This window comes from Perca fluviatilis, chromosome 2 (assembly GCF_010015445.1).
Source record: "Perca fluviatilis chromosome 2, GENO_Pfluv_1.0, whole genome shotgun sequence".
NCBI classification, from domain to species: domain Eukaryota; kingdom Metazoa; phylum Chordata; class Actinopteri; order Perciformes; family Percidae; genus Perca; species Perca fluviatilis.
The window spans coordinates 7,430,938-7,449,948 of record NC_053113.1 but is presented as its reverse complement, the minus strand read 5'-3'; the positions used below and the strand labels follow the sequence as shown (position 1 = coordinate 7,449,948).

The 19,011-nt window shown below is 39.7% G+C and overlaps 1 protein-coding gene and 1 pseudogene across 2 annotated transcripts; both read right to left on the bottom strand.

Moving 5' to 3' along the window:
* The window catches only part of LOC120543950, a 78,517-nt pseudogene that overhangs the window by 42,184 nt on the left and 17,322 nt on the right, over positions 1–19,011 (bottom strand).
* Positions 8,952–19,006, bottom strand: LOC120543955 (dual specificity protein phosphatase 14). Of its 2 annotated transcripts, none has more exons than XM_039777395.1 (3): positions 17,681–18,946; positions 9,546–9,864; positions 8,952–9,362 (listed from the first exon to the last, which is right to left on the bottom strand). In XM_039777395.1, exons 1-3 carry the CDS (start codon positions 17,733–17,735, stop codon positions 9,152–9,154), a joined length of 585 nt encoding a protein of 194 aa, XP_039633329.1. In that variant the 5' UTR covers positions 17,736–18,946; the 3' UTR covers positions 8,952–9,151. The 2 variants fall into 2 exon arrangements, with proteins under 2 accessions (XP_039633329.1, XP_039633338.1); XM_039777404.1 differs by lacking the exon at positions 17,681–18,946 and adding an exon at positions 18,954–19,006 and having other exon boundaries at positions 8,954–9,362.

Sequence of the window (19,011 nt, the reverse complement as noted above, 5' to 3'; positions counted from 1 at the left end):
TGTTTGTGTGTGTTTGTGTGTATGTGTGTGTTTTGTTATGTGTTTGTGTTGTGTTATTTTTTTTTGTGTGTGTATGTGTGTTTGTGTTGTGTTGTGTGTGTATGTGTGTTGTGTGTCTGTGTGTTGTGTTTGTTTGTGTGTCTGTGTGTTGTGTTGTGTATTAAAAAGTATAACTTCTATGAGTTTTTTTTTATTTGTTTATTTTTTTTACATTTATCTCTTTTCACACTCCTCCAGTTAGTGGTGTAATGCACATTTAAGTTGGTTTACCACCAATAAACTACAAAGAGAAGAAGCTATTTGCATTTAGCAAGTTGGACGAAGCTAAGCGGCGATAACAAGTCTTGGAATATGAGAGAAACTGTTTAGCGTTTTTTCGTTGTGATTGACCAGAAACTTCAACATTGTGAAGAACCGAACAGATCGTTTTGGAATATAAAGCTTGGATATTACATTTCCTTGGACTCTTAGGGATTTCTGAAAACCAAGTTTTGGTCAAAAATACCACTTTGTTGCTGAAAGGACAACGAAATCAGGTATGGATGCACTCTCGGCATACTTTGAATTCTAAATTGTTTTATTTTATTTTACTTTGTAACAGTTGTGTACATGGCTTTATATTTTAAAGATTTAATGCTTTAAAGTTATAAAAGCCCGCCCTCATAGTGGAAGTTTTTATCGAGGTTATAGCGGCCAGTCACAAAGTGTCCGATTAGCGGGGCCGGTGATCCTGAGAGGTTAAAAGTTTATTAATTCTGAGCAGCGTCTGGCCTGTCTATCTATATTGCACCAAATACGACACTGCTGCACTCCCTTGTGCGCAAGTCGTGCGTGTAGAAAGGTTCTCAAAATAATCAAAATGCAAACAGACAGACACATAGAGATTCCTACCTTTATTAGAGATAATAATATGTTCGAAGCTTGAGATATTCGATGCTCATTACTCCAAGCTTGAGCTCAAAAAATGGTATTCGGACCAGCCCTAGTGAACATATATGGTATTTATACAGAGAAGCTCAGAAAGCCTTTTTTTATACAAGCGTCAAATAAGAATGACACAATTATACACTGTACTGTCTGAGAGAAACAGGTAAAAGAGCAAAGATACCAATATGTCCAGGTAAGATGTCTGAGGTTATGTACACAGCTATACAAAAAGTGAAAAACATTATATCTTTACAATAGTAACACTGCGTTCTTACTGTTTTTCAGAAAGTAATGGAGGTGAAAGCAATAGAAACACCACATTCATTAGTATTTAGAGATGATGCAGACATCCAATGTGATGAAGAGACTGTAATATTATGTACCTTCAGTTTTTGTCCCCAGTAATTCCATAAAATTAGTCGAGGACAAAATACTATATCGAAGAAAACTGCTGATTTTCATTCCTTCTTGATTACATACAGTAAAATTGGTATATTATACAATATAGATATTTTCCTTAAATAAACTATTGAGTAGTGTCAAGTCCATCAAATTGTTTCAAACTGTAAAGATGAAAAAGTTTGTAATTTCTGTATTGGTGTTTGGGGCTAGTGTTTTTTACTCAGTGTGTTCTGAGTGACAGTGTGTGTGTGTGTGTGTGTGTGTGTGTGTGTGTGTGTGTGTGTGTGTGTGTGTGTGTGTGTGTGTGTGTGTGTGTGTGTTGTTTTATTTTTTTTTTGTGTGTGTGTGTTATCTCAGTGAGGCCTGTGCATAGTGTTTGAGACGTGTGTGAAGAGTTGTGTTGCTGTGAATGAGTTCTGCAGGAGATGTGAACTGTTTAGCTCAGGTGACTGTAGGTAGTGCAGACTGTAGTTTGAGTTTTGCACATGTGACTCCAGTTGTGCCCACTGTCGTTTAGCAATCGGAAAAAAATGTAATATAGTTCAGATTATATTTAATATTTAATATGAATATGTAAATATACATATAAATAGATAATATAAAAACAGAAGAACCTCTGTGTCTATGTGTGTGTATGTGTGTCTCTGTGTGTGTCTGTGTGTGTGTGTTTGTGTCTGTGTTAGTCTGTGTGTGTGTGTGTGTCTGTGTGTGTCTGTGTGTGTGTGTGTGTGTGTGTTAGTTGTGTTGTTGTGTTGTGTTGTTTTGTGTGTGTGTATTTTTATTTTGTGTTGTGTGTTTGTGTCTGTGTTTGTGTGTGTGTTGTGTTTGTGTCTGTGTTAGTCTGTGTGTGTGTGTTTGTGTCTGTGTGTGTCTGTGTGTGTGTGTGTGTGTGTGTGTGTTTGTGTCTGTGTGTGTCTGTGTGTGTGTGTTTGTGTCTGTGTTAGTCTGTGTGTGTGTGTTTGTGTCTGTGTGTGTCTGTGTCTGTGTGTGTGTTTTGTGTGTATGTGTGTCTGTGTGTATGTGTGTGTGTTATTGTTTGTGTGTTGTGTGTTTGTGTGTGTTTGTGTTTGTGTCTGTGTGTGTGTGTGTGTGTGTGTATGTGTGTGTGTGTGTGTGTGTGGTAGTATGTATTTGTGTGTGTGTGTGTGTGTGTGTGGGTGTGTGTGTGTGTCTGTGTATTGTGTGTGTGTATTATTATTATTGTATTGTGTTGTTATTGTTGTGTGCTTGTGTTTGTGTCTATGTGTGTGTGTGTGTGTTTGTGTCTGTGTGTGTTTTTATTATTGTTATTGCGTTTGTGTGTTGTGTGTGTGTGTGTGTTGTGTGTGTGTGTGTGTGTGTGTGTGTTTGTGTCTGTGTGTGTGTGTGTCTGTTTGTGTGTGTGTGTGTGTGTTTTGTGTGTGTGTGTGTGTGCGTTTGTGTGTGTGTGTGTGTGTGTGTGTGTCTCTGTGTGTGTGTGTTTGTGTTTGTGTCTGTGTGTGTGTGTCTGTGTGTGTGTGTCTGTATGTCTCTGTGTGTGTGCCTGATGTCTCTTTGTGTGTGTGTGAGTCTGTGTGTGTGTGTGTTTGTGTCTGTGTGTGTCTGTGTGTGTTTGTGTCTGTGTGTGTGTGTGTGTGTGTGTGTGTGTGTGTGTGTGTCTGTGTGTGTGTGTGTGTGTGTGTGTGTTTGTGTGTGTGTGTGTCTGTGTGTGTTTGTGTCTGTGTGTGTGTGTGTGTGTGTGTGTGTGTGTGTGTGTGTGTGTGTGTGTGTGTGTGTGTGTGTGTTTGTGTGTGTTTGTGTGTGTTTGTGTGTGTTTGTGTTTGTGTTTGTGTCTGTGTGTGTGTGCGTTTGTGTGTGTGTGTGTGTGAGTGTGTGTGTGTGTGTGTATGTGTCTGTGTGTGTGTGTGTGTGTGTGTGTGTTTGTGTGTGTTTGTGTGTGTTTGTGTGTGTTTGTGTGTGTGTTTGCGTATGTGTGTGTGTGCGTTAGTGTGTGTGTGTGTGTGAGTGTGTGTGTGTGTGTGTGTGTGTGTGTGTGTGTGTGTGTGTGTGTGCTTGTGTTTGTGTCTGTGTGTGTGTGTGTGTGTGTGTGTGTTTGTGTCTGTGTGTGTGTGTGTGTGTGTTTGTGTGTGTGTGTGTGTGTGCGTTTGTGTGTGTGTGTGTGTGTGTCTCTGTGTGTGTGTGTTTGTGTCTGTGTGTGTGTGTGTGTGTTTGTGTCTGTGTGTGTGTGTGTCTGTGTATCTTTATGTCTCTGTGTGTGTGTGTGTGTGTGTGTGTGTGTGTGTGTGTGTGTGTGTGTGTGTGTGTGTGTGTTTGTGTGTGTGTGTCTGTGTGTGTGTGTGTTTGTGTTTGTGTCTGTGTGTGTGTGTCTGTGTGTGTGTGTCTGTATGTCTCTGTGTGTGTGCCTGATGTCTCTCTGTGTGTGTGTGTGTGTGTGTGTGTGTGTGTGTGTGTGTGTGTGTGTGTGTGTGTGTGTGTGTGTGTGTGACTCTGAGACTCAGAAATTCCCCCAGAAGAAGCAGAGAGAGAGTTTTTATATTCAGGCTGTGAAACAGATTGTATAATTGTTTTTGCTTGATTTTCTAAATTCGTAGGGCTTCATGTCAATAAAAATGTCGAAAAAAGCAACAAATTTACAAAAAGGTGACAAATGTCTGAGAAAGACACAAAAAAGTCAGAACAAAAACAACAAAAATGAGGAAAAAAGCTACCAAAATGTTAAAGAAAAAGTGACATGCAGTAACAAAATCATGTCAATAACCTCTCCATGTCTGTCCCTTGGAGTGATTCTCCTTTTACAGTGTGGCTCTCTGGGAAAATTTGTTTGACACCCCTGCTTTAAACTGTGAAAATAATGAATTGGTGTGTTCCAAATATCCAGTGTTATGAATTATTGTTATTGCTCTATTTTGAAGTATAATTAACGATTTCAATGCAATTTGATATGTGTTTCCCCCAAACCTCTACACAGTAATTTAAATAAGGTAAAACCATTGAACAATACAAAATGTGGATTAAGTCGTAGTCTAAACTGTGCTATGGTTTAAGACAATACTGAAATACTTCTAGAGAGTTTTATTTGGATATATTTTATGTGAAATTTTCAACAAATCATGTCATCTATAATCACTCCAAGGAATTTCAATTCATATACTCTTTCTATATTGACACCTATCTGTAACTGAGCTTGATTGATTTACAATTGCTTAAAGCGCCCATATTATGCTCATTTTCAGGTTCATAACTGTATTTTAAGGTTGTACCAGAATAGGTTTACATGGTTTAATTTTCAAAAAACACCATATTGTTGTTGTACTGCACAGCTCTCTCTCACTGCTGTAGATCCTCTTTTCACCTGGTTTCTGTTTTAGCTACAGAGTGAGACCTCTTTTCATCTTCTTCTTCTGTACTATCTTTGATTGCACTCGCACATGCGCAGTAGCTCAGATGTAGATCATGTCAGCTAGCTAACTCTAGAGACAGTAAAAGAAAGGCTGTTTCTCCAACTTTGGTCAGTTACAAGGCAGGATCAGCTGGGAGACTTCTAAATGAGGGTACACATGTAAGTAGTTCTTTTGGAGATTATGGTGAACTTGTGTGTTGTAGCAGTGCTTTGCTATTGAGAACGACGTAGCATGCTAACGTTAGCATTAGCGTTAGCCGGCTAACGCTAACGCTACGAGCTAACGGTTGTGGTTAGCCAGCTCATTTCGGACTGTGACGTCACAGTCCGAGGCCGATTTTGAACAGAAACCGTATCTCACTCAGAACAGCATGGATGGATTTTTTTCAAAGTTTGTATGTGTGTGGAAGCACCAGAGACACAAAAGAACACCCCAAATCCCAGAAAGTGTTTTTTTCATAATATGGGCACTTTAATATCATGAATTTGGTTTTACTCACATTTAATGATAACTTATTTGTGTCAAACCACTGTTATTGTTCTGAATTATGAAGTGATTAGTTTCCAGGGATTAAAGGAACCAAATGCAGGGATAGGTAGGCAGGCAGGAGAAGGGTTGAGCTTGAGGATTTATTGATTGAACAAAAACCGTCAGCACAGAGGCTGGAAAAATTCAGGGAAAAAACTCACAGGAAAATCTTACAAAACAACGCAGGGAAGAATCAAAAGCAAAGGCACCAGGCTTCGAGACGCTGACAAGACACAAACCGACACAAACGGAAGCAAAACGATCTGACAAGAGACAAAGGAAACACAGGGGCTAAATAAACTAGGTAACGAGGAAACACGAGACAGGTGACACCAGGGCAGGGGAACAGGTGGAGCACATCAGACAATCACACAGGTGGGAAAACACAGGAAGTCAAACTAGACACGACACGACAGAAAGCAGACTAAATACACACAGAAAATAATATACACAGATCACAGGATACAATAAACACAACAGGAAACATACAGAAATAACAAAAACAGGCAACAGAAAAGTCCAAAACCACAACAATGTCCAGGAGTTGCTATAAATTCTGACCAGAACCAAAGATTATTATATTATTATTATATAGAGCACTGTTTCTCAAATGGGGGTACGTGTACCCCTAGGGGTACTATGGAGGACTGCAGGGGGTACGGGAGATATTTAATTAAAAATCACAATGTTTTTGTCTCTTTTTTTCATTAGCATTTAAATGTATTTTTCAGTTACAAGGCTGTTGTTTAGTAAATGATTAGCGCTGGTCAGGGGTGTACTTGGATTAAAGAAACAATTCAAAAGGGGAACATTATTCAAAAAAGTTTAAGAACCACTGATATAGAGGATAAATAGTTTTGGTCTCAATACTGACCCCTGGGGGACACCACACGTCCAAACATTCAGATGTATAATCTCCCAACTTCACAAATTGTTGCCTGTCTTTTAAATAACTGCTTAAATAACTGCTTAACCAATTCAACACTGTCCCCCTAATCCCGAGCCGTTCCAATTTGTTAATTCATATTTCATGATTAATTGTATCAAATGCTTTTTTCAAATCAATAAATACTCTGTGGAATACTCTGTGGAATACTCTGTGGAATACTCTGTGGAATTTGTGATTAATGAAATAAAAGGTGTTGTACTTTGTCTCAGCTACAGCTCTGAGTCTCTCCCTCTGCTCCCGTTTACCTCACCACTGAGTCTCACTTCATGTCCCGCCCACAACACTATCTGGTTGGTAGATGTTAGACGTGTATCAGCCAATCAGCACTCACCACTGAGTCTCACTTCATGTCCCGCCCACAACACTATCTGGTTGGTAGATGTTAGACGTGTATCAGCCAATCAACACTCACCACTGAGTCTCACTTCATGTCCCGCCCACAACACTATCTGGTTGGTAGATGTTAGACGTGTATCAGCCAATCAGCACTCACCACTGAGTCTCCCTTCATGTCCCGCCCACAACACTATCTGGTTGGTAGATGTTAGACGTGTATCAGCCAATCAACACTCACCACTGAGTCTCACTTCATGTCCCGCCCACAACACTATCTGGTTGGTAGATGTTAGACGTGTATCAGCCAATCAACACTCACCACTGAGTCTCACTTCATGTCCCGCCCACAACACTATCTGGTTGGTAGATGTTAGGCGAGTAACAGCCAATCAGCACTCACCATGAAGTTCTGTTCAGTGTTGGATGTATTTCTCTATGAGGAGAACTCAGCAGTGTTATGGGGCTCCTTGAGTTCTGGATGACATCAGCAGATAATAGGAGGTCAGGTGGAATCATAAATCTATAATATACAACATACAACGAGGGATGAAAAAAAAAAAAAAAAAAAAAGTAAAAAAAACAAAACAAAGCACTAATAACTGTCTCTCTCTCCCATGTTTCTTTAGTTTCTCTGATGATTTAGATGTTAACAAATGGAAAGAGTGGCCTCACACACACACACACACACACACACACACACACACATACACACACACACACACATATATGCACACACAGAGAGACACACACACATACACACACACACAGAGACACACACACACACAGACACACACTTTTCCCCAATGTTTGAAGCTTTTCCCGATATTTTTTTAACTTTTTCCGATGTCTTTGTCGATTCTTTCTTTGCTTTTGTTTTCTTTCCAAATGCTATAAAATGTAATTAAAAAACCCCAAATCAATTAAGTAGTCAACTGATCATATATGTTACTTGTTCAGAGCATTGGATGGACCAGATCCATGTTATTTGTTTTGGATTATTCTGATGTAGAAATCTTTTGAAAATGGGTCAAATTAGACCCTGAGGAAAACAGGAGAGTTAACCTTCATTCTTATTGGTCTTAAAATGTCTTAAATGTTACTTGGTGAAACCTTGAGAAACTCTGGTTAACATCCTGGTTGACTTTTTGGAAACTTGTTTCATTTATTGAATTTAAAAACCAATGAAAAACACCTTCAACTGTAAAGTTTACTGGCAAAACCTAATGTGCAAAATAATCCTTTAACTCAACTGTTGACTGTTGATTCAGATTCTGGTTCCAGTTCTGCTCTGATTTTTGGTGCTTTTCATTCACCACAGTCGTTATTATGGGATTTCTGGAATATTTCAGAATCTTCTGGCCGAGACGGCATGAAAAGAACAAATAGAGTTAATGTCGAGTTAAAGAACATTCAGAACAGTTGAAGATGTGTGAATAATTAGTGATTAATCACGAGTTAACTGTGGATAATCATGGGATTAATCCCATAAATATTTGTATTGACCAGACAAAATAATAAGAGTTCTGGCAAAACATAACGTCCAAAATAATCCTTTTTCTCCATTATTCAGATTCTGGGATCATATCCAGGTTCTAATAATTAGATAAATTGCACAGCAATATGTTCCGTTCTCTGGAGAACAGAAACTCTCTGACATCTAACTGAAGTCAAAACTATAACAACTAGAGATGGTCCGATACCAGTATCGGTATCGCCCCCGACACTGCCTAAAACGCTGGTATCGGTGTGGGGAAGTACTGGAGTTAATGCACCGATCCAACACTACGTAATAAAGCCCTAAAGAAAATCTACGTTAAAGTAGTTTATTTATTTTATTTTTCCGTTATAACTGACTGTCAAACTGGAGAATAAAAGAAAGTTCTCGGGCATTCATTATTAGTGTTTGTTCATGTTTCACAAAGAGTTTAACCTGAGCCAGACAGACAACAAAGATAGAAATAATATCACATCCATACAGAGATAGTAGTATACAGTTGTTAAAACATAATAAAATATATGACACACTGGTATCGGCCGATACGGAAGTTCAGATATCAGAATCGGTATCGGGAAGCAAAAAAATGGTATCGGGCCATCTCTAATAAAAACACTGAATCTGTACGCTGCATTTGTTTTTATATATACAAATGAAGCAAGTTTATTTTTTTTATGTAGTGCAAAACTTCACAAAAAAAAATATCAAACGTGTTCTGAAAAAACAGCAAAAGTATCCCAAAAAACAAAACAACAAAAATGTAAAAAGAAAAACATCAACTATGTGGTTTTGGTGCCGAACCAATCAGCAGCTGTTCCCTTCTCTGATTCAGATATGGGGCGGAGACAGACAGACAGGGAGAGATTCTTTTTTTTTTTTTTTTTAAGATTCATTTTATGGGGGTTTTCCCTTTATTTTAAAGTGGATAGACATGAAAGGGGGAGAGAGATGGGGGATGACACACAGCAAAGGCAGCACGTCGGATTTATACCCTGCGCCGCTGCAGGACTCAGCCAACATGGGGCAAACGCTCTTACTGGGTGAGCTAGAGGCCGCCCCAAGGGGGTGGGCCCATCTTACTGAGATAAAAACCCGATTTAAAAGTCGGTCCTATGACCGTGGTGGTTTGCTGAGTCAGACGTTGACGCAGTACGCGGCCTCGGCGTCATCCTGCAGAGCTTCGGGCAGAACGCCGGCGGACGTTCTCGCCATCCGGACGCTGTTGCTGCCGAACAGCGAGCGCTCGTACTCCATCAGCTGTCGCCAGAACCCTGCGTTGGGCCGGATGAACGGACGCTGATCCAGAACCACTTCATGAGCCCGCCGCAGACTGAGACCCTCAAACCTGCAGACACACGGACCAATGTAGACTCCATGTAAATAATCAGGACTTTTAGCGTGTATAGAGCCAGACGGATTTTGGTAGTTTTATTTAGTTTCTGTCTACTTTGAATAAAGTGTGTTTTACGATGATAAAAGTCCTGATTATTTACATGGAGTCTGGTGGGTTTTGTAGGTAATAACTGACCTCATGAGGTAGGCCATGATCAGGGCGGGGGATCGGCTCCGGCCGGCGGTGCAGTGGACCAGAGTCCTCCCCGTCTGGTTCTGGTTGATCCGTTCAGCCACCGGGTCGAAGTACCGTCTGAGGGGAGCATGAGGACGGTCCTGGACGGGGACGTGGAGGACGCTCAGGCCGTCCAGCGGCGGGTAGGACACGTCCTCCAGACCGCTGGCGTTAACGATCAGCGTGATGCTCCTGCTGGAGAGGACGCCGGCGTTCAGGGCCGAGTCCAACCCGCTGAGGTACAGAACCGGAGACACCTGAGACACCCCCATGACCCGGTCTGGACAGAGGGGACAAGAAAGTAGAAAAAAGCTTCAATAATGTAACAAGAAAACGACAAAAAAAGTAAAAGATTAAACAAAAAATTCATTATAGGCACCGAAAAAGTATGAATGAAACACCCAAAAGTCATTAAAAAAACATTTGTTTGTGTTGTTAACGTGGGAAAAGCAACGAAAAAGACCCAAAAATGTAATATATATTTACACAAATGTGTCAAAATGAAGAAAAAACTTTATACAGCCTAACAAAAGAAACAAAACTTTACAATAAGCAGCAAAAAAGTTGACAAAAATGCCAAAAAGAATATATTTTCTGCAGATTCATGTTAACAAGTTTAACCCCACATTTTTGAAGATTTTGCCTTTTAGCAACGTTCTTTTATAAAACAAATAAATGTTTGAATGCTATGAAATTGAATAGAACTTGTGAAGAGCGTTGGGAGCCATCAACGTTATTACTTTTAGACAATTTGGTTGAAAGAAACCTAGATTTCTGATATAGGAACTTTTTGAAAATGGGACAGATTAGACCTGAGGACAACAGGAGGGTTCTGTATGCTATATTATGCACAAAAGTATACAAAAAGACAAACACACACAGATACACACACACAAAACACACACACAGAAACACACACACACACACCCCACCCCACTCTCTCCTCTCTGAATAATGTGTGTATGAAGTCACGTTAGCCTCTGTGGTGTTGAGTCATGTAGATAGAGAGCTGATGCTTTTCTCTGATGATGAGATAAAGAAGTCATGTTTGATAGTTTGTTTAGTTGCTATGGTGATATTATCAGTGTTCTAGAACTTTCAGTACAACAATTCCAACTCACCTTTCATGTAAAGTAACTGTTTTTTTGATAAAAACACACACACACTGAGACAGAGAGAGACACACACACACAGAAACACACACACACGCAAACACACACAGAGACACACACACACACAAACACACACATAGACACACACACAGACACACACACAGACACACAAATGCATACACATATACACACATGTATACGTGACACACAGACACACTCACACTCACACACAGAGACACACACACACAGAGAGAGACACACACACGCAAACAGACACATAGACACACACACAATGCATACACATATACACATGTATACGTGACACACAAACACACGCACACTGAGACACACACACAGAGAGAGACACACACACACACGCAAACACACACATAGACACACACACAGACACACACAGACAAACAAACAGACACACAAAGACAAACAATATCAGACACACACAGACACACACACACAAAGAGACACACAGACACAGACACACACATACAGAGAGACACACACACAAACAGACACACAAATGCATACACATATACACACATGTTTACACATATACACACATGTATATGTGACACACACTCACACACACAGACACACACACAGAGACACACACATGCAAACACACACATAGACACACACACAGACACACACACAGACACACATGCATACACATATACACACATGTATATGTGACACACACTCACACACACAGACACACACACAGAGACACACACATGCAAACACACACATAGACACACACACAGACACACACACAGACACACATGCATACACATATACACACATGTATACGTGACACACTCACACACAGACACTGAGACACACACACAGAGAGAGACACACACACACGCAAACACACACATAGACACACACAGACACACAAAGACAAACAATCACAGACACACACAGACACACACACACACCACACACACACACACACACACACACAAACAGACACACATGTATACACAGATGTATATGTGACACACAAACACACACACACAGACACACACAAACACACACATAGATGCACACACACAGACACACAAATCCATACACATATACACACATTCATACACACACAGACACACACAGACACAAACACACACACAGACACACAAATGCATACACATATACCACATGCATACACATATACACACAGGTATATGTGACACACACACACAGACAGTTACACACAGAGACACAAACAGACAAACAAACACATACACACACAGACACACAAAGACACACACACACACCACACACAGACACACACAGAGACACACGCAAACACACAGCCACACACACACTGACACAAACACACACACTGAGACAGAGAGACACACACACAGAGAGACACACACACAAACACACACACAGACACATTGACACACACATACAGAGAAACATACACACACACACACACAAACAGACACACAAATGCATACACATAAACACATGTATACGTGACACACACACTCACACACACACACACACACACACACAAAGAGACACACACACAACACACACATAGACACACACACAGAGATGCACACGCACAGACACACAAATGCATACACATATACACACATGCATACACACACAGACATACACACACACAGACAGACACAAAAAATCTATAATTTAATAATGATAAAAAAGTTTTGAAAGCAACGAAAACTTCATAATAGGCACCAAAAAAGTAAAATAAAAATACACTCAAAAGTAATTTAAAAAATATCTTTTTTTAAAGTGGGAAAAGCAACGAAAAACACGCAACAAAAAAGTCCCAAAAACTAAATAACTTTTACACAAACATTTAAAAAAAAGTGTCAAAATGAAGAAAAAACTTTATACAGCCTACCAAAAGAAACAAAACTTTATAACAAGTTGAGTAGGCTATATTATATTACTCACACAAATTTAGTTTAATTTTAATTCATACTCTGTATTGATCCCCAATGGGAAATTACAATTTACACTCTGTTGTTATTACACACTACACACACACACCTGAAATACACACACACACACACCTGAAATACACACACACACCTGAAATACACACACACACACAGGCCTGAAATACACACACACACTACACACAGGCCTGAAATACACACACACACACAAGGGCCTGAAATACACACACAAACACACAGGCCTGAAATACACACACACACACAGGCCTGAAATACACACAGAGGCCTGAAATACACACACACACACACCCCACCTGAAATACACACACACACCTGAAATACACACACACACACCTGAAATACACACACGCACACAGGCCTGAAATACACACACACACTACACACAGGCCTGAAATACATACACACACAAGGGCCTGAAATACACACACCCACACACACATACAAGGGCCTGAAATACACACACACACACAGGCCTGAAATACACACACACACACACAGGCCTGAAATACACACACACAGAGGCCTGAAATACACACACACACACACACACACACATAGACACACACAGAGAGACACAGACACCCACATGCATGCACATATACACACAGATACACACACACACACACATAGACACACACACACAGATACACACACATAGACACACACACACACACAGAGACACACACACAAATACACACACAGACACAAACAACCCCCCCCCTCCCTCCCCCCACCCCCACTCTCTCCTCTCTGAATAATGTGTGTATGAAGTCACGTTAGCCTCTGTGGTTTTAGAGTCATGTAGATAGAGAGCTGATGCTGCTAAGTTTCCTCTGATGATGAGATAAAGAAGTCATGTATGTTAAAGTTTTTTAAATCACTTTGCTACTAATTTCAGAACTTTAATGTAATTTTTCAACACTCAAAACAGTCATCACATCACACAGGCTGTCCAATGTTCAAAACATTGCATTGTGCATTCATATCTTTAAATAAATCTTGCACAATCATTGGTTAAAGAAACTAACTGATTGTGAAATACCGCTGAAACATTACTTTAGATCACCCACACACAAGCTACCCATAGTGTCACTGGGTCATCGTTCGTACACTCATTACAAAATATAGTACAAAATAGGTGATACATTATGGTACTACATATAAATATATCCCTGTAAAAGTACTGCAGTAATAGAGAGAACACTACTGAACAATGTAGTACAAATATATATATATGTATATATATTTTATTTACAGTATCCAGGTAAGTCGATTGAGAACATATTCTCATTTGCAACAATGACGTCACATTTACACAGTTTCACATTCATGCCTGGAAGCTGTCCAGTACAACCACAGTCTGATCTGCTGGCCACTGAGCAGTATATATATATATATATATATATATATATATATATATATATATATACATACATACATACATACAGTAGCTTTAGTTACGTTGAATATCCATATTAATTATACAAAATATTATGAATAATCTATGATGTATTAAAGTGGATAAAGAGAAGACTTTATTGATCCGGTTGTGAAATTCACAAGCTAGCTGCCAAGTCAAACTTCCTCTGTTATTTTGGTGAAAGTAACTCAAAAGTAATGCAAAAGTAGTGTAACGCATATTGTAATATAACTAATTACTCTCAAATGACAGTAACTAGTAATCTATAATGTATTACATTTTTGAATTAACTTGCCCAACACTGACTATAACTTATAACAATAACTTATTTCACCAGTAAATTGCTGTTGAACGACAATACTAACCACCAGATGGGAAAAGGGCATTTAACAATAACTTTGAATACACCACGAGGCTGTAGGTTACCAGTTTCATTGAATGCGTTATTTTTACTCAGATTAATTATTCAAATTTAACGCGTTATTTTGACAGCTATAATAAATATGTATATACAGTACAAGCCAAACGTTTGGACACACCTTCTCATTAAATGTGTTTCTTTATTTTCATGACTATTTACGTTGTAGATTCTCACTGAATGCATCAAATCTATGAATGAACACACGTGGAATTATGTACTTAACAAAAAAGTGTGAAATAACTGAAAACATGTCTTATATTTTAGATTCTTCAAAGTAGCCACCCTTTGCTTTTTTTGATAACTCTGCAAACCCTTGGTGTTCTCTCAATGAGCTTCATGAGGTAGTCACCTGAAATGGTTTTCACTTCACAGGTGGGCTTTGTCAGGGTTCATTAGTGGAATTTTCCCCCTTATTAATAAAAAAGCAAAGGGTGGCTACTTTGAAGAATCTAAAATATAAGACATGTTTTCAGTTATTTCACACTTTTATGTTAAGTACATAATTCCATATGTGTTCATTCATAGTTTTGATGCCTTCAGTGAGAATCTACAATGTAAAAGAAACGCATTGAATGAGAAGGTGTGTCCAAACTTTTGGCCTGTACTGTATAAAAATAGATAAGTAAAACGTACAATAGGCAAGTAGGAGAAAATGTAAATACTCAATTAAAAGTACCTTACAGTTGTATTGAAGTACAGCATTTTTGTAAAATTTTTGTTTAAAAATGAATAAGAAATTCATGTTGTTTAGTTTAAAACAGTCTAAAGGAAATGGTCAATTATAGTGTGATTAAAACTTACATTGTTTACAGCTGATATGTGAAAAGGTCCACAACCTTATTTGTTTAACAGTAATTAAATTTTACTGCGAACCATCACAGGAAGTGCTTTTATTTTGAAGTAGCCTACACGGAAGTTGTCTGTTGTGTACTCTTTCTAGCTTGTGTTGAGATGAACGTGAGACCCTAGATGCTAACATGTCCGTCAAGCTTAAGTTGCTCACTTTCTTGTGTGTAAAACTGCAACATATTGAACAATATTATATAAATATTATATATAAATGGTCACAGTAAAAGACAAGCATTTTTGGTCGAAGCCATTCCACTACAGGCAGAGTTACTCTCCACGGCTGATGAAATTCAATGATATTTACGTGTAGCAAGCCTCAACATTAATTCCAAACATGTTTAAATCTGTCAGCGGCTCAGACACACTGCTGTCCGCGCTGACTTACCGTCACCTGTCACCTGTCACAGATGTTATGAAATAATACTAACAGCTTTTTTTTCCTGTGAACAAATGTTTCGCGGTGTTGGGAAATTATTAAATGTTGCGTTAAAATGCATTGTAACTCGCGTTACTGAGATTGTAACTTGCGTTACTGAGATTGTAACGGGTATAATATTACCGAAATTTAATTAGTAATGCGTTATATTACTGAGTTACAGCAAAAAGGAATACATTACTGTAATTGCGTTACTTTTGTAACGCGTTACTCCCAACACTGGTTATAGTTATTACATTATTATTAAATCATTTGATTTTGACCATACAGCCTTAGCAATAAACAAGCCGTTCTTTAACCCTTGTGTTGTCCTTTGGGTCCCGGTGACAACACAAGGGCTAACCCTCTGAGAACGCAGACCCCATCCCCTATTTGTAAGATGCATGACCACATCAAACGCATTTTGCACAAAACTACACCTCCTGTCTTGAGGGTAATTTAAACAGGTTAATGTCACCAACTGTTGTTTAGTCTTTCTTTTAACTTTCTTAAAAAGTACCGGCTCAGGCACCGCTGAGGCACTGGTACCGTTTTAAAAGTACGGCTTTAGCACCGGTATCAGAAAAAACCCAAACGATACCCAACCCTATTCCTGAAGCACATTTGAATTCACTTCCTCGGGATATTAGGTCATATTGTTGATTGTTATGGCCATTATTTGAACAGTGAAAATAATAATAAAAAGATTTTTAACTTTAATGTCTGCTTAATTAGTCACAGTGCGCAGGCGGTTCACCTTTAGGTTTTTTTTTCTTCTTTTCATTCAATTGATGGTCAGGATTGGTACCCCTTGTCAGTGAGTGACTATAAACTAGCACTTTGCTAGTAATTCAAATCAAGAATTAATATCACATGATTGTATAATTACATTGGTTAATTCTGGGTTCTGTGTTTGTGTTTTCATTGCAGGTTGACAACCTAACCAACTAACTGACTAACTTACTAACTTACTAACGGCACTAATTATCAAGCAGTCAGGCTCCCTAGTGTGTGGGTGCTTTCTGTGTATGTGCGCAAAATAAAAGTTCATAAACTGACTCGAGTTATATCCGCCGTACCCTTCCAGTGGGGAGTTTATTGAGCTATAGCAGGTAGCTTAGTAAACACTAGACACACACACACACACGCACAATATATTTCACACAAAAAGTGTCAAAATGATATGTATAAAAAAAGAAACAAAACTTTATAAGAAGAAAAAATATTTATAAAAATGCCAAAATGTTAATATTTTCTGCAGATTCATGTTAAGTTAGTGTTTGTTTTCCCCCTGAGATGTAATTAGTGATCCAGCACAGATACACAGACACACACAGACACACACACACAGACACACACACACAGACACACATACACACACACACAGACAGACACATACACACACACACACACAGAGCTGTAAAAAGGCAAGAAAATACTTATGTCCCAAGAAATGCATACACATATACACACATGTATAAGTATATAGTACACATGTATATGCAAGGGTTAAATTGGGCTGGGGCTCTCCGGGGCTCGGCACATAAGCCTGCTCGTTTGTCCGGATGTGCCTGCTTGTACACATACACCCATCTATACACATATATACACATATACACACACATGCATACACATATACAGACACACACACACACACACATGGACACTCACACACACACCCTCTCTCTCTTGTCTGAATAATGGGGTTTGAGACTTGCGTAAAGGACATAGATTACTGGATAGAGAGCTGATGCTGCAAAGCTTCCTCTGATGATGAGATAAAGAAGTCATGTTTGATAACAACACACACACACAGAGACGCAGACACACACAGAAAAGCAGAAGCTGCTGAAGAGGGTTGGTGTAGAGTGTATATGAGCTGAGTGGTGTCAGTGTTTGTCACCTCGGAGCAGAATGGCTGCAGTCACAGAGCTCTCCTTCCTGCTGTTTGCTCTCATCAACTACATCCATGCACAAGAACCGATCATCATCCGAGAGAAAGGAGACTCTTACACCTTCAACCTCCCCAAGAACACCGACTCCTGCCTGATCTCCAGATCTGTTGGTGAGGAGAAGCTTGTCCTGTGGAACACCTCTGACCTCTGGTCCAACAGCTCCTCAGTACCTCAACACCTGAAACAACGACTTGTCAGCTCGGTGAAAACTTCTTCTTACACCATCCTCGACCTGACCCATTCAGACTCCGGCCGGTACCGAGAGGAGTGTTGGACTGAGGGCAAGGTGACGCATGAGAATGACATCACTATTACTGTTTGTACTATTTCAACAGACAAGAGATTTATCAGAGAGAGAGTTGGAGAACCAGAGGACCTGCCATGTAAGGGAGCAGCTGATAATCTGGATATCCAGTGGCTCAAACTGGACTCTAGATATGAGCAAGAAACATGGAGCAGAGTTTTTGGGGACAAGACGACATCAGTGATGGACAATGTTAGAGGAAGATACCAAGTGGTGACAGACACATCAGCTCTTCATGTTTCCAACGTCACAGCAACAGACTTTAGAGACTACAGATGTCTGGTGATGAACCAACAGCAGTGTGTTAGCAGTCACACTGTAGGTTTGAGACCATGGTATGAGATAATCAACAGCTCAGTGGGAGAGACCGCTGTGTTGCCGTGCTCTATCACTGACTCCACTGATGAACAGCCCCCACGTTGGAAGAAGTTTAATTCCAAAACACACTCACACACTGAACCAAAACTAAACAACCAGACTGTTCCTTCAGTAGACCAAAACTACTCGCTGGTGTTTTCATCTCTAATGTTAAATCACTCAGGTTGGTACAGCTGTACAGTCTCTATGAGAGAGCAAACGTATTATCTGGTGGTGTGCCCAAAAGTTGGCCCCCCTAGTGTAGAGCTCTTCTCAGAGGGAGAAGAAGTCACTCTCAGATGCACAGATTGGGGAGAGGGTATACTGCATAAATGGTTCATCAAGTCACACCGAACAGAGGGAAGAATCATCATTGTAACATCTAATGAGAGCATGAGCAGAGTGAGCTGGTACTATAGTAATGGGAGCCTGGTTATCTCTAATATGTCAGTGGAAGATGCAGGGGAGTACTGGTGTGTAGTTATGGACCCAGATGATCAGTGTCTGTCGACCAACAGAACTGTGTTAGTGTACATGGAGCCCGTTGGGATTAACTCCACCTTCTTCAAAGTGCGATGCTCAGTGCTCAGTGTCCTGCTGCTGATGCTCTGTGCTGCT